The sequence below is a fragment of the Melitaea cinxia genome, chromosome 15, assembly GCF_905220565.1.
Source record: "Melitaea cinxia chromosome 15, ilMelCinx1.1, whole genome shotgun sequence".
Classification (NCBI taxonomy): domain Eukaryota; kingdom Metazoa; phylum Arthropoda; class Insecta; order Lepidoptera; family Nymphalidae; genus Melitaea; species Melitaea cinxia.
In genome coordinates, this window is record NC_059408.1 from 2,893,207 (window position 1) to 2,907,953 (window position 14,747).

Sequence of the window (14,747 nt, forward strand, 5' to 3'; positions counted from 1 at the left end):
TAGAACAGAACAGAACAGAATAGACAGAATAGAACAGAATAGAACAGAATAGAATAGAACAGAATAGAACAGAATAGAACAGAATAGAACAGAATAGAACAGAATAGAACAGAATAGAACAGAATAGAACAGAATAGAACAGAATAGAACAGAACAGAATAGAACTGAACAGAACAGAACAGAACAGAACAGAACAGAACAGAATAGAACAGAATAGAACAGAATAGAACAGAATAGAACAGAATAGAACAGGACAGAATAGAACAGAACAGAACAGAGTAGAATAGAACAGAACAGAACAGAGTAGAATAGAACAGAACAGAACAGAGTAGAATAGAATAGAACAGAACAGAACGGAATAGAACGGAATAGCGCAGTTATAAAATAAAGAAGTTTCTAATATAAACGTAGCTTAAGTTACTCCTTATAACCCTTACACCCTATCTACTAGAGAAAGTCAATGCTATATTACAAAAACACACACAGTATAAAATATAATACAATAGAACAGAACAGAACAGAAGAATCCAGTCAAAGTCAAATTACAAAATTGGATATAAAATCGATTAGAAAATCGAATACGACAGAATGGAACAGAACAGATAGAATATACTGGAATAGAATGGAATGGAATGAAATGGAATAGAATAAAATAGAATAGAATAGAACAAAATTTTTCCAGTCGTTTCAGAGATTAACCAGAAAAAACAGACAGACAGACAGACAAAAATTATAAAAAAATGTTATTTTGGTATATGTGCATCCATATGCATTAGTACAAGCGTTTATTTTAATTATACAAACAGACACTTCAATTTTATTGTTTTTAACTTGGCCGGGTACGCATACTAAGAGCTTTGTATAATTCATTTTAGTAAGTAACGAAACCAGTTATACAAGTATTAATATACAATATCAAATTAAACCATTGCAGTAGAAAAATAACTATACTAAATACAAAATATAGGTTTGATCCTGTTATATTTAAAGAGAATGTCGGCACTCTTCAAATCGTTCCAGCCATTTTCTCCCGTTCGCTGAGCGGTTGAGCGGCTGCGTGCATCCATAGCCACCGTTGCCATTGATCATCATGTAGTCATAGCAATTCGTGACGCCATCACTGTTACAGTCCTAGAAAAATAGTTATTTCATATTTATAATAGAATTAGCTAAATTTCCTAAAAGGTCGGGCAAACAGTTAAGTCCAGTTTCCGTCAAAGCGGAGACGATAGATGTGCTGTGAAGCGGGCAGTCTTATCCATCAAAGCGGAGAGAAGTCGTGAGCTATAAAGAGCTCGAAATCAGTCAAGTGCTGACTACAAAAGTAAAACGTGTATAATAAACACACTAGTTCTATGCAATATCCATTTCGAAATGTCTAAATAAATTTTAGTTACCATTTCGGCTGCAAGTCACTTTATATTATAACAATACAAATACTCGTACATACTCGTAAAATGTGATAGCATATATGGACAATATGCTTTTGATTACAGATACAAAATTACAAGTAACTTCAAATTGATACGTAAACGCAATTTTTTAAATTATTGTTGGTATTTGTATTAAGAAACAACGTTTACATACACGATACCGTTGTTGGGACATCCTTTTAAGTAAATGTTTTACCTGTGTCAGGATGTCCCGCTCTTCCATATTCATACTTATAAAATGAAAACTTAACATTATCATATTTCAATCACAAAAGACAAAAAAAAAAGAGTTTATTTATGCATGTTTCAAATGTTGTTCATGTGTTGCCGACCTAACTCTTAATACCAGGATCTCTGGTTACTTTACTCAACACTTTTTTTTTTTTTTTATTTAAATTTTAACATCCATAGGCTCTTGAGTGCCCATGCCTTTTTTTTTATTTAAATTTTAATTTTCAAGTATTGAGGCGTATTATTTTCAACATTGCATTCGAATTACGAACTAAAGCTTATTTTCTCTATTTCGTAGTGAGTCCAGAACTGACCGTGAGAGATATATATATAATTATATAATAATAATAATTAGAATAATTATTAGAATTAAATTAAATAACAATTACTAGAATAATCACTTACGTAATTTTTTTTTTTTTTTTTTTCTTACATGCTCCATTAATTTTATAATGCACTACATGCTTTATAATTTACATTGTTAATTTACCGCATTGTCGACGGCCACTCTCATTTTTCTAAACCAGCGCCCGCCGCCAGTTTCGCGAGCACATCCCTATTATGGATCGCCATTTTGAGGCTGTGCTCGAGAATCTGCCTACGGTTAGCCTCCACCGCCCTTCTGACGAAGTAGCCAATTGCGTCGTCCTTGTCGTCGGTGTAATAGACACAGGTGTTAGTGTGTCTAGTCACCGCGACCACCGCGTGCGAGACACTATCATGGATTCGAAGCCTCTCCGCCCTCGTCTGGATAACAATGACGTTTTCACTCGTCTGTCCCTGCGCCTCATGAATGGTCAGAATTCTCGACCCCTCCCCAGCTCCGTATCCCCGACCTATCAACGCCTTCTTCTCCTCTTGCGTGAAAGTCAGGTACAGGGTCCGGTCCTGTTCTGCTGGTATTCGTGAGTCGGTGAATCCTTCTATGCGCAACGAGTGGATGATCGGGCTCGAGCTGTAGATCCCGTCGTACACCTCACTGATGGCGAAAGCAACGTCTTTTGGGTTTCGATGCGTGCAGTACAGCTCGCATGAGATGCCTACTGTCAGGTAAGGTCTGCTGTACCGCATCTCGAACAGGTTTTCCCTGTCGATGTACGGCAGCTGGTTTACGTCTCCGATGAGGACCACCTCTTCTGCTGCCGATAGCCGGGCAGCCATGACTATGGCTCCGAAATGGTTCATAAGGGCTTCGTCTACCGTTAATCGGCTTATCTTAACGCCCTCACGAAAACCATTTGCCAGTATGGACGCCATTGTGCGCACCTTCGTTTTGGCCTTATTGCCATAGCGGTGCGCCAACTTCTCTTTAAGATCTTTCGCTGCCTCGATCGTGGTTGTGACTACGACTTCGCCGTCCTCATCGAAGTTCCTGACTATGTGAGTTGTCTTGCCGCATCCGGGTACCCCGTTTGTCCATCTCAGTTGCGGTAGCCTCCAAGCCCCGAAAGCGCCTTCGGCGTCCGGGTCACTCATGATGGTTTTAGCCATCCCGAGCACCCTATCACCCAGCATCACTCTAGTGCACTTGGCCACCACCACCAACGGGTCCCCTTTCGGTGTGTGAAAGGTCTGAATTTCGTCGTTCTGTCCCTCGTCCTCGACTACGTCCACGAAGCCTGACGTGATGTTGTATGCAGCCATATATCTTCCCGACATGTTGCCCTTGAGGACTTGCCGGGTGTCGTTATTATAAATGGCTGCTTCGGCTTCTTCGAGTTCCACCTCCAGCAACTTTTCATGGTTGTACTGGTAGGTCTGCATGATTTTCTTGCATATGGCCAGGCTTACCTCGCGGTTAGCATTTGTTATGGCCAGGAACTCGATCAGTGCATTTTCCGCATGCTGTAGTGGTGTGGATGCTGGTCGAAGTCTGGGTGGTGTTACTTGCCCCATGTCGGCCCTCGTTCGAGTGGCTGATGGTGCTTGAGAGTACCTCGGACTTTCGTCCTTGGTAAATCTGCTTATTGCTTTCATTTGCAGCTCACTCGTTTCCGCCAATTTTGGGGAAAGGTGGGACAGTCGTTTACCTCTTTTGGGGGAGATGGTAGCCTGGACGAACTTTGCTATCGCCACCAGTCGGGGCTTCGCCTTTTGAGTATTGTCTTCGGGGTCGCGTCGTCCCTCCATTATCTTTTTCGCCTCAGCCTTTTGTTGCAGTCGCTCCGAGCCACTGAGAGCAGTCTCCTCGAGAGTCGGCCATGCAGGGGGTGAAAGTGGTTGTGATCTGGGCTTTAAGTAGCCCAGATCCTCCCCCCTGTCCTCATAGGCTATGATTTGGTGGTGTCTTGACGCTAGTAGGCAGCCGTATCTATCCGATACGCCACCTCTATCGTAACCAACTCTCATAGAGTCCACGCTGATTTTTCCAGGGACACCCCCGGAGGATTCACCCAGCTGTTGCAGCCACGAGCTGGCCTGCGCAAAGGCTGACTTCTCCCCCCACTCGAATAGCACTATCGCTTTATTGTGCAATTGCACCAGACGGCAGGTAGAGTCGTCCCCGTATTTTTGCGCAAGCGTATCGATCTTTGATTTTTTAACGCTTGTTTTTTATGTGCTACCTTTTAACAGCAGGGCGAGCCCCGGGGAAACCACCAGTCGATCCCGCCCCTCGAAGCGACAGAAACTTACTCCCAATCTCTCCGCTTCATTGTCCATGAAGAGGGCTATGCATTTGGTGCTTATGCCCACTTCTCCGCTACGGTTGCCTTCTCCAAGTAGGGACTCTATCGTCTTGCTCGGAGCAGGTGATTCCGGAGGTGCGTTTTGATTGGCCCTCCTCTGTATAATCTTCAGCAGAGGAGACCGGATGGTCTGGGTGATGTGGCCCAGCAGCGTTCGGGGTTGTGGGCACTGAATGGCAGGCACGGTAGTCGACCGATCTGTTTGTTGTGTTTGTGTATGTGTAATTGTATTTGTATTTGCGGTGACTGTGTGTGTGGTCTGTGGTACGGATGTCACAGCTAGAGGTAGAGCGGTTGAGCCATTTCTTTTGGCAGCCCTTGATGCGGCGCTTCTTGCGAATGCGAGGAAGACAGCCCTTTCGGCATCGTTCTCCATGATGGTGTGGAGCGAAGATTGCTCTAGTCTCTTCTGGAGTTTTATTTCCAAATCCAGTCTCTCTTTGCTAAATCTCGGGCATTCCAATATGATATGTAGAATCGTCTCCTCGCAATCCGGATCGCAAATACACGAAGGACCGTCTCGGAGATGGAATCTGTGAAGATACGCCGCAAATCCTCCGTGGCCGGTCAGAATCTGTGTGTCGACAGGTGTAAGTGCCGATTTCCTTACCAGTTTGCAAGCGGTCTTTGCATCTGGTAGGAATATTTTCGTAACCGATCCAGTTTCCGAAGAATTGTATCTATCCTGCCACAATCTGACGGTCTCTTCCCGTATCAGCCGTCTGACGTACGATATAGGTACTTTATCGTAGTCAGGGGCTGTTTTCTTAGTAAGGGCCGCCTTTTTGGCCAATTCGTCCGCTCTTTCATTGCCCGGTTGCCCATTCTTTACTCAACACTGGAACATCCCCATTCGAGCTGCTTCAGATTTTGAACAGGGTATGTTTCTGGTACCTACCTCAGAGGAAAGTAAATATATGTAATTAATATATGTATAGTGTATTATTATAATATTACTTAGCTGACTCGGCAAACGTTGTCTTGCCGCTAAACGCTATTAAAAATAAAGGTTGGTGGTAGAAGGGTAAAAATAAAGGTTGGTGGTAGAAGTGTGAAAGTGCCAAATCATAATCAAAAATAAAAAATAAACAATTTATCTAAAATTTAAAAAAATATATTTAGGGGTGGACTACCCTTAACATTTAGGGGGATGAAAAATAGATGTTGTTCGATTCTCAGAGCTATCCAATATGCACACAAAATTTTATGAGAATCGGTAAAGCCGTTTCGGAGGAGTTTAACTATAAACACCGCGACACGAGAATTTTATATATTAGACTAGCTGACCCCCCAAACGTTGTTTTGCCATATATTTTATTAACCTTCTCAATCCCCCTCCCCTTTTTAACTTAGGGAAACGAAAAATAGATGTTGGCCGATTCTCAGACCTACCCGATATGCACACAAAATTTCATAATAATTTAATAACCTTGTAATCCCTGCCCCCCTTAAAACTTAGGGGTATGAAAAATAGATGTTGTTCGATTCTCAGAGCTACCCAATATGCAAAATTTCATGAGAATCAGTCAAGCCGTTTCGGAAGGGTTTAACTATAAACATCGCGAAACGAGAATTTTATATATTAGATAAAACTAGCTAGTAAATTTCAGTCTGGGAATTGTACGTAATATTATGTAAGTCGGTTAAGATAAAAAGGGCCAGCCTTAACCATCCTGTTGCCTCGAGGGAATCATTCATTTAACGCCCTTTTGTATAACACAACAATTTAAACAGTACGTTATGATAATTTAAGTATCATATGTTTAATTCAACACAAAAGAAATGTTACGTTGTATATTTATTGTTTAAAAATAATAAAAATATTATTTTTCTAGTGTTTTTCAAACCTTAAAAGTTGGTGCTGTAAAAATTTATTTTATATTTTTATCATAATTGAATTACTAAATAATTTACTGATACATTATAACTATTTATTAATATTGAATAATGCACTACTTATAGTTTTTTATTTATTATTTATTAACTTATAAACAAATTATTACACTATCGTGTTATATCGTACTCAACTGAGAATAAAATATCTTATTCCTTATTCAAGTGCGTGATATCGTTAAGTATTTTTTGGTGTTCTTTCAACAAACCCTTTTCATTGATATCGATATCATGGGGCAACGCCGTAGCCAAGCCCTAGCAACCGGGGCACGAGTTAAAGGCGCAGACCTTGAAGGTGCGAAACTATCTCAAACGTCATCAAACAAGGACAGCTATTATACAAACTCAAAATTAAAAATTTAAATGAATTGGTTATACAATAAAAACTTTTAAAATAATAAATTTAGTTATTATATGTGAATAAATGCTCCGTTGAAATATATTGGTATTCTTAGAAGGATGTGGTTGTGTTCGAAACCCTGGGAACTTTGAATCCTGGCCAGTAGCCCAGAGACCCCGTAGTCCTCGCAGTGTGTAACAAATATTATTGATAAAAAAAAAATAGTTATGACATTTATTTATCTGTGTACAAGTATATAGACCCCCTTAGACACGCTTTGCAATGCACTTAAAAGCTCAACTATTGTTATTTGTTTACCGCAGAACCTCTTTTAATAACTTTTTTGCTTTTATTTTATTATTTAAATATAAAATTTTATTAATTATTTACATATTTCAGTAAATAAATACTAAATATGAAAATATAAATGAACTTACTTTACCAAATTTCTGTAAATAGCCTTCTATGATCCGCTTCGAGCAATGGTAACTTCGTGCGCAGTCTTCCCAAGCTAAAACAGAAATAATCCGTTTAAAAAAACAATCATGATCTAATTTTTAAGTAATTGGATATATTTGGTTTTATCTCTTACACGGCGTAATCTCTGTAACTATTTATGGTTGACTATGAATATGCGAGCCACGAGTCGTGAGAAGTAGCTAGTATAGTAATACAATACATTATTGTGCGGTACTATAGCAATATAATACATTATTGTGCGGTACTATAGCAATATAATACATTATTGTGCGGAACTATAGTAATATAATACATTATTGTGCGGTACTATAGTAATATAATATATTATTTTGCGGTACTATATTAAATACTGTGCTAGCTGTACTAACCAGCTGCGTCCAGCAGTTACAACCGCGTACTAAAATATGATTAGCCTTCCTCCCTAAATGAACTATTAACTAACTATTCAACACAAAAAAAAAAAAAAACAATTCGAACCAGTAATTTCTAAGATTAGCGCGTTTTAACAATCAAACAAACTCTTCAGCTTTATAATACTAGTCTCCTTATATTAATAGGACTATATAGTACGACAGGATAATGATCCGTGAACCGTAATGATGGATTTTATAAATGTGATTATAGCCAAGGTCATGAGAGTTTTATACCTGTTCTTGTTTTACGATGCGAATAACATTATAATGAAACACTATAACTAGATATCCGTCACGTCTTCACTTGCGATAATAATCCTGACTACTACTGCGCTTCTTGGATTGTAGCGTGATTATATGTGCTCTGTTACTTCTCGGTAATGTAACTAGTGGTGAAATAAATTAAAAAGCACAACAGTAACAGACTATTTTATATGAATAGAGTGGCAACCAGTACGGCCTACCTGATTGGTAAGCGGTTACCTTATCTTATAGAACCTGCGACACCATCACCATACCACAAACTCACCATGATTTCTCTCCGGGTCATCCTCGGGAAGTGTTGCTTTCCCAGCGTCTATCCAGTAGAGCTTCGAAATATTGAAGGGTCCACAGTAGCCTGCGGTGCATGCGTGCGATGTCTGACAACGTGTCGCCACGTGACAGAGGCAGCGGTAGCACGAATCCGTCAGATTTGGTATAAAAACACCTGTAACAAGTTAGAACAAGACGTTTATTGTTGATCTATCTATTCATAAGGTGAACTTGTTAAAACAATAAAAAATGTATAACCAAAATCACAAAAAAAAAATATTACGACATTCAAGCAGGCTTCAATTTTTCAATCGTCATTTTACAAAAAAATTATTTGTTTTATTATTTATCCGTGAAAAGTGAAGCTTCCAACGATTCGGAAAGTAGAAACTGCTGCAATAATAACCTGTAGTATTTGTCCATAGGATCGCAGCGAGGAAACAACATGTCACCAGAGCTTTATAGAGTCTTGTAATCATGGTGTCCTAGTGTTGATCTGAAATTGTAATAAATATAAATAAATAAACGCCTCACACACAACAGCTAGGATTTCGTCCTGTATCGGGGGTCTGGAAACAATTGCACATTGTGTCAAATTCAGCTAGTCAAGTAACAGGATTGATAAAAAAAATGGTGACTTAGTCATTGGTGATATCTTAGAACAGTAGAATGATAGAATGCCTACTTTATATAACCAAAATAAATGATAACTTCTAGATTCGGCGACGTCGAAGATAGGAAAGGCCAATACAGAATGTCCACAATAGCAAACCCACTGGCTCGGTCTGGCAAACAAAAAGGCTTGGTCAAGCTCTGGGAGCCCAAAACCGGCGAGCTGCGTAAAACCGTGATGGTGATGGAGTTTCTGACCGCGCTTGCCGTGCGAGATGATGGCAGGTTCGTGAGCGTGGGGACCATGTTCAGCGGGTCCGTGGACATCTATATAGCGTTCAGTTTGCAGGTAACTCATCCTTGTAAAAATTATTTTCAGTATTTTTTATGGGTATATTTAATGACTTGCAAATGTTTTACTACGAATTCTGCTATTAAGTACAAGGGCAGATTAAGGGGAGGGTATCCGGGGCTTCAGCCTCGGGGCTTCTACAAAAGAGGGATCCCTACAATAGAGGGATCCCTACAATACAGGGAAAAATCTTTTAAAATCCCAGGAGTAAACAATAGTAAACAAATTTCCTTTGAAATTTTTTTGCTGTTTTACTTTCACCTGTAATTTAAACATGTAAATTCTTAAATATATTAATAAAAATAAAGCGATTCATGTATTGGTAAAAAATGTGACTAAAAATAACCGTTAAATTTATTTGGAAAATAAACTGGCAGGGGGCTCCACATTAGAGGCCTTGGGGCAACAAAGGATTGTTACGATTAAGTGCAAGTGTCTTCTAGCTCGTTAGCTTTCTTATTTTGTCAGTGGGCAGCAACTGCACATTGTCCATTTCTTTGTAAATGTGAGTGTAATGCCCCCTCCCCAGCGCGTGCTGCACGTGTCGGGCGCGCACGGCATGTTCGTGACGGAACTGCAGTGGATGGGCGCGCGCCGACTGAAACCGCGACCGCCAGCGCAACAGTCTCAAGCCAGCGCACTGTGGAATATTTGGATCCTTTTCGGATCAAAAATCTATAACTTCGTAAATATTATAGATAGAGGTATCAAATTTAGTTAAATGTGTTTTTGTTTCGATTATTCGTCTGTCTGTCTGTCTGTCTGTCCGTCCGTCCGTCCGTCCGTTCGTCCGTCCGTCAGTCTGTCTGTCTGTCTGTTTGTATTTAAATGAAGGACATAGGCTACTTTTTAATGCGAAAAAAGGGGTGTAAGGGGTTAAAAATGGGGATGAATAAAATTTTTTATCAAGTTATCGTCATTTTTAGAGCTACAAGTTTGAGACTTATTTTATAAGCTGTTGAGTCGATATGAACAAATATGACATTATTTCACGCGGACGAAGTCGCGGGCACAGCTGGTATTGAATAATAATTATGAATGGTTCAGTATGGATATGTTACGTTAAAAAATTGTAAACAATGAAATTGAATTTTCTCATTAGTAAAACGATAACATTACTTCATGTAAAACAATTCATTTACGCCAAAAAAATACTTAATTCTTATAAGTTTAAAGTCTGGCTATCAAACTATTAATTAAAATTAATAAAGTAGCCTATTTCTGACATTGGTAAAACTGATTTATGATATGCCTTTGTTCAGCCATATTCTACAGTGCAGCGCCGTGAACGCTGCGCTAAGCCTCGTCAAATAAATATACAACTCGGTTTGCTAGAAGTAGTCTCTTAACGTTTCTAGAACTATAATGTAATGAAAAAGATTCGATCATTAAAAATAAGTAGGCTGGGCATAGGCCTCTTTTTCCATGTAGGAGAAGGCTCGAAGCTTGATTTACTCCACTGTAGATGGTGGATATATTCCCTACTATTAGTAACGATCGCTATCACGTGTCGACGATAACAACCGAAACCTGCTTAACGTGCTCTTCGAGGTACGGTGGGGAGAAAGAAAAGGAAAGGAAAACAAATATTTGTACAAATACAAATATCCATCCCAAGTAGAAACCAAACCTGCAAACCGCTGGCATTTAAACGCGTACATGGCATACGTAACGCTATACCAGAGCGGTTGTTAAGTTTAATAATTTACAAAAACACATTGACAACACATATCATAAAATCCTTATCCAGTAAAAGTATACAATAATCATTAAAAAAATAAAAAAAAAACAATGACCAAAAATAAACTAATTTTAAATACTTAAATACGTTATTATAAAGGTCACTTAGACCGGTAAAAAAAAACTACCAACAGATATTAAACCGCATTCCTTAATGCATTTATTTTTAATTTATTTTTTTTTATTTTCAAATAAAATTTTATAGCGATTTCAACTTGAATTATAACAATTTTCTCGCGAACGACAAAATAATCGAATTCAATTGTCATCGAAAAGTAATACTACGTTACCTACGTTGACGAAAAATAGTATATACCTACGTATGTGGTGCCAACCACAGAACAAGCATAACTTTCGATTAAAAAAATAATCTTTAAAATAAGTACAAACACTAAAAAATTACCAAGTAACATACAAAAAAAAAACGGTTTAATTGAAAAAGTCTCTTAAAAAAGCTAAATACCTCACTTTCATTAAATCTCTATTAGTATAAAAGAGAGTCTTGACAGCTGAATTATTTAGCGGTGATATTCTGTAAGATTGAGATACATTCCCAGTCTAGCTGCTCCTAATTTTGAGAAGTATAAGCTTTATTTCCTACCTCAATGGTACAATTAAAAATTTAATTATTCAAATAGGCTAGTAGGTAGTTTAAAAGCACATTAAAATCTAAGTTACGTCATAATAATAGTTAATATGATCACTATAGGTTTGGAGTACATGTATCGATTTTGACAGGAATAAACGAAAAGTAAATTCCATAGCTATTCTGTATTACTATAAAGATCAAAAAATTGCTTTAATGAAATAATTGAAGTCTCGTAGATAATATTATTATACGAAGAACGACTTTAGTTTCTGAAGAAGAAAAAATTTTTACTATTAATATTTATTTGTTCTTTTTTGTTTTTTCTTTGGTTTGTTTTTATGCTTATTATTATGATTAATTAATGTAACTTGTGCGTTTTTCGAAATATTAATTAATGTGACTTATTTGAAATGTTAATTAGTGTAAGTGGTAAATCCATACTGATTAATTTAATGTAAATAAATAAATAAATAAAATAAATGCTAATGTTACAAAAATTGTATTATAGACCAGTGGAATTAATATTTAGTTAACAAGGTAAATTATCTAAACTACTTTTTCGCGAAAATACAATTTTTTCTAATGTCGGCGTTCAGCAAGGAGACCTACTAGGTCCGGCTCTTTTTAGTCTAGGTATCCACAAATGTATCTCAAATTTAAAATCAAAATTGAACATATGGTACCTAGATGATGGAACCATAGGAGGTAAAGTGGACGATGTCGTTGAAGACTTAATTAAAATTAAAAACGAGTTTGATAAAATTGGTCTCAAATTAATTTTTTCAAAATGTGAAATTTTCTTCACAGATATTCTATCACTTTCCAAAATTAATTTGGCAACGGAATTATTTAATAAAATTGCTCCTAATTTAAAAATACTTCAAAGAAGTACACTTTGTCGTCTAGGTGCACCGCTTTTTGATGAAGGCATACAGCCAATTTTGGATAATAAAATTAAAATATTTGTTGAAAACACTGACAAATTGGGCACTCTAAATTCTCATATTGCCTACACTATATTAAAATATTGTCTATTTGTCCCAAAATTAATATATATTTTACGCGCAAGCCCAATTTGGAAATTTCCTGGAATGACCGAAAAATTTGATGCCACTTTAAAAAATTCATTAGAAAAAATTCTAAATTTATCTTTTGATGAAAATTCATGGACCCATAGCTACTTTACCAATTAGAGATGGTGGCATCGGCGTGAGAAAAATTTCTAGTGTCGCTCTTCCTGCGTTTCTTGCTTCTGTGCATAGTATCAAGGGTTTATGTTCTGACATCTTAAAATCTAATTCAGTCCAAATTACAGATGCTACAGATGCAATAGAAAACTGGAAGTTAATGTGTCCTAATGGCGATATCCCGAAGGACGTTACAAAACAAAAACTTTGGGATATACCAATAGTTCACAATACTCATATAAGTTTGACGCAAAATCTTACAAGTGACAAAAACCGTGCCAGGCTTCTAGCTGTGTCAAATAAAGAGTCAGGTCACTGGTTACACGCAATGCCGTCAAAAAATCTTGGGACACTTTTAGACAATGAAAGTTTTAGAATTGCTCTCGGTCTCCAGTTGGGAGCTCCACTGTGCTTTGAACACAGATGTCCGTGCGGAAAAGAGGTCGATTCTTTCGGACTACACGGCCTTTCCTGTAACAAGAGTTCAGGTAGGTTTTCCCGCCACGGTTCCCTAAACGATACCATAAAAAGGGCTCTTGCCACCATCGACGTTCCTGCTCTTATCGAGCCAACTGGAATTAGTCGCAATGATGGCAAGAGACCTGATGGATTGACGTTGGTTCCCTGGGAAAGGGGACGGGCGCTTTTGTGGGACGCAACCTGCGTTGACACACTTGCTCCGTCTCATGTCAGGGAAACAGCCTTAAAAGCGGGAGCCGCAGCGGAAAAAGCTGAAACGACTAAACGGCACAAATATTCGTCACTAATTCCAAATTACATCTTTGTGCCGTTTGCAGTCGAAACACTTGGACCTTGGAGTAGCAGTGCTAAAAATTTTTTAAATGAGATAACACCTCGCCTTATTGCCTCCACTGGTGACAAGAGGGCTGGTGCATTTTTTGCCCAGAAAATCGGCATAGCGATTCAACGGGGAAATGCTGCCAGCATTCTTGGCACAATTCCACGCGGACATGATTTATACCAAAACTATCTGTAAATATTTAGTTCTTAAGTTGTGAATTGTAAATATGTATAATAAATGCCAAATGTTAATAATTATTAGTACTATACATATTATATGAAAATTAGCTTTTGGCGCAACGGTCACAGCACTGGTTTGTGACTGTTGTAAGTTCGATCCCCACACGTGTAAAATTTGTTATACAGATGTTTGCCGTGGTCTGGGTGTTTGTGCAGTCCTTGTGGGTCTCCCCACCGTGCCTCAGAGAGCACGTTAAGCCGTCCCGGTTGTCATCATGTACACCTGATAGTGATCGTTACTCATAGTATATATATCTGCCAACCCGTATTGGAACATCGTGGCGGATTAAGCTCTGATCCTTCTCCTATAAGGTTAAAGAGGCTTATGTCCAGCAGTGGGATATAACAGGTTGAAGCGAGCGAATGAAAATATTAGCTTTATTATGAATTCTGAATTAATTTTTTGGTAAAAGCTTAAAACTTGATAAGTTATTAACTATAATCACATTTTTATAATGTATCAACATTTTAGATTTTTTTGTTAATATTGTAATAAAGTCAAAATTGTAAATTTTAATTCTAAAATTTATTTTAATCATCGCAAGCTTAAGAAATAAATAATATAAAAATTTGTAACGTGACTTTTAATCATAATTCATCAAGGATCTCTTACCCAGTACAATGGTCACACAAACAAACCACAAAAACGTACAATTACGTAATTTATAATTATATTATCTTCTACATATTAATACATGAAGTAAAAACTATGTATTATTTACGAAAAAAGCGCGAACCGACGAGTATGAAATTTCGCATACTTATAGTTTATATAGAGAAAGAGTGCTGAATTTTAATTTTAATTATGCATACAAAATACATTTAATCAATAAATAAAATATTACTCACACTGTCGTGTACTTGACACACACACGCATATATAAACTTTTTTATTTATAGTAAATGTGGTCAAATTGAGAATAGATTTCAGATTATAGACTAATTAATTATGGTCGACTGGGCGATCACTAGTTTAAACAATTATAACACACGTCAATAATATAATCATATTAACACACGTCACAATAAAGTATATTTAAAATCAAATCAACACATTTTTAAATGCCAAAGACATGCAACGCTTCACTCACAATCATGATCTGCGACTGCTTGTAACTTGAGACATTTTGATTTTATTGTAATTATAAATCAGGTTTCGTTCAGATGAACGAGTAATAAGAGTTATTTTACACAAGGCTTTTGTTGTTCCTTTAT

At 37.4% G+C, this 14,747-nt stretch overlaps 1 protein-coding gene across 2 annotated transcripts; it reads right to left on the reverse strand.

Annotated features, from left to right (window-relative positions):
- Nucleotides 1-933: 933 nt before the first annotated feature.
- LOC123660299 (lysozyme-like) lies at nucleotides 934-14,401 on the reverse strand. 2 transcript variants are annotated; one of them, XM_045595402.1, is made up of 5 exons: nucleotides 14,382-14,401; nucleotides 8,418-8,507; nucleotides 8,007-8,186; nucleotides 7,022-7,095; nucleotides 934-1,131 (listed from the first exon to the last, which is right to left on the reverse strand). In XM_045595402.1, the coding sequence occupies exons 2-5, from the start codon at nucleotides 8,488-8,490 to the stop codon at nucleotides 985-987; spliced, it is 474 nt and encodes a 157-aa protein (XP_045451358.1). In that variant the 5' UTR covers nucleotides 8,491-8,507; nucleotides 14,382-14,401; the 3' UTR covers nucleotides 934-984. The 2 variants fall into 2 exon arrangements, with proteins under 2 accessions (XP_045451358.1, XP_045451357.1); XM_045595401.1 differs by lacking the exon at nucleotides 14,382-14,401 and adding an exon at nucleotides 8,723-8,794.
- Between the last annotated feature and the right edge of the window lie 346 nt (nucleotides 14,402-14,747).

Bases quoted from the DNA above. Each gene is read 5' to 3' on its own strand.
- LOC123660299 (XM_045595402.1), bottom strand. From the start codon at position 8,490: ATGATTACAAGACTCTATAAAGCTCTGGTGACATGTTGTTTCCTCGCT. The intron at 7,096-8,006 runs GTGAGTTTGTGG...TTTCTGTTTTAG, and splicing joins TGACCCGGAGAGAAATCATG to CTTGGGAAGACTGCGCACGA. The intron at 1,132-7,021 runs GTAAGTTCATTT...CTATTTTTCTAG, and splicing joins ATTTACAGAAATTTGGTAAA to GACTGTAACAGTGATGGCGT.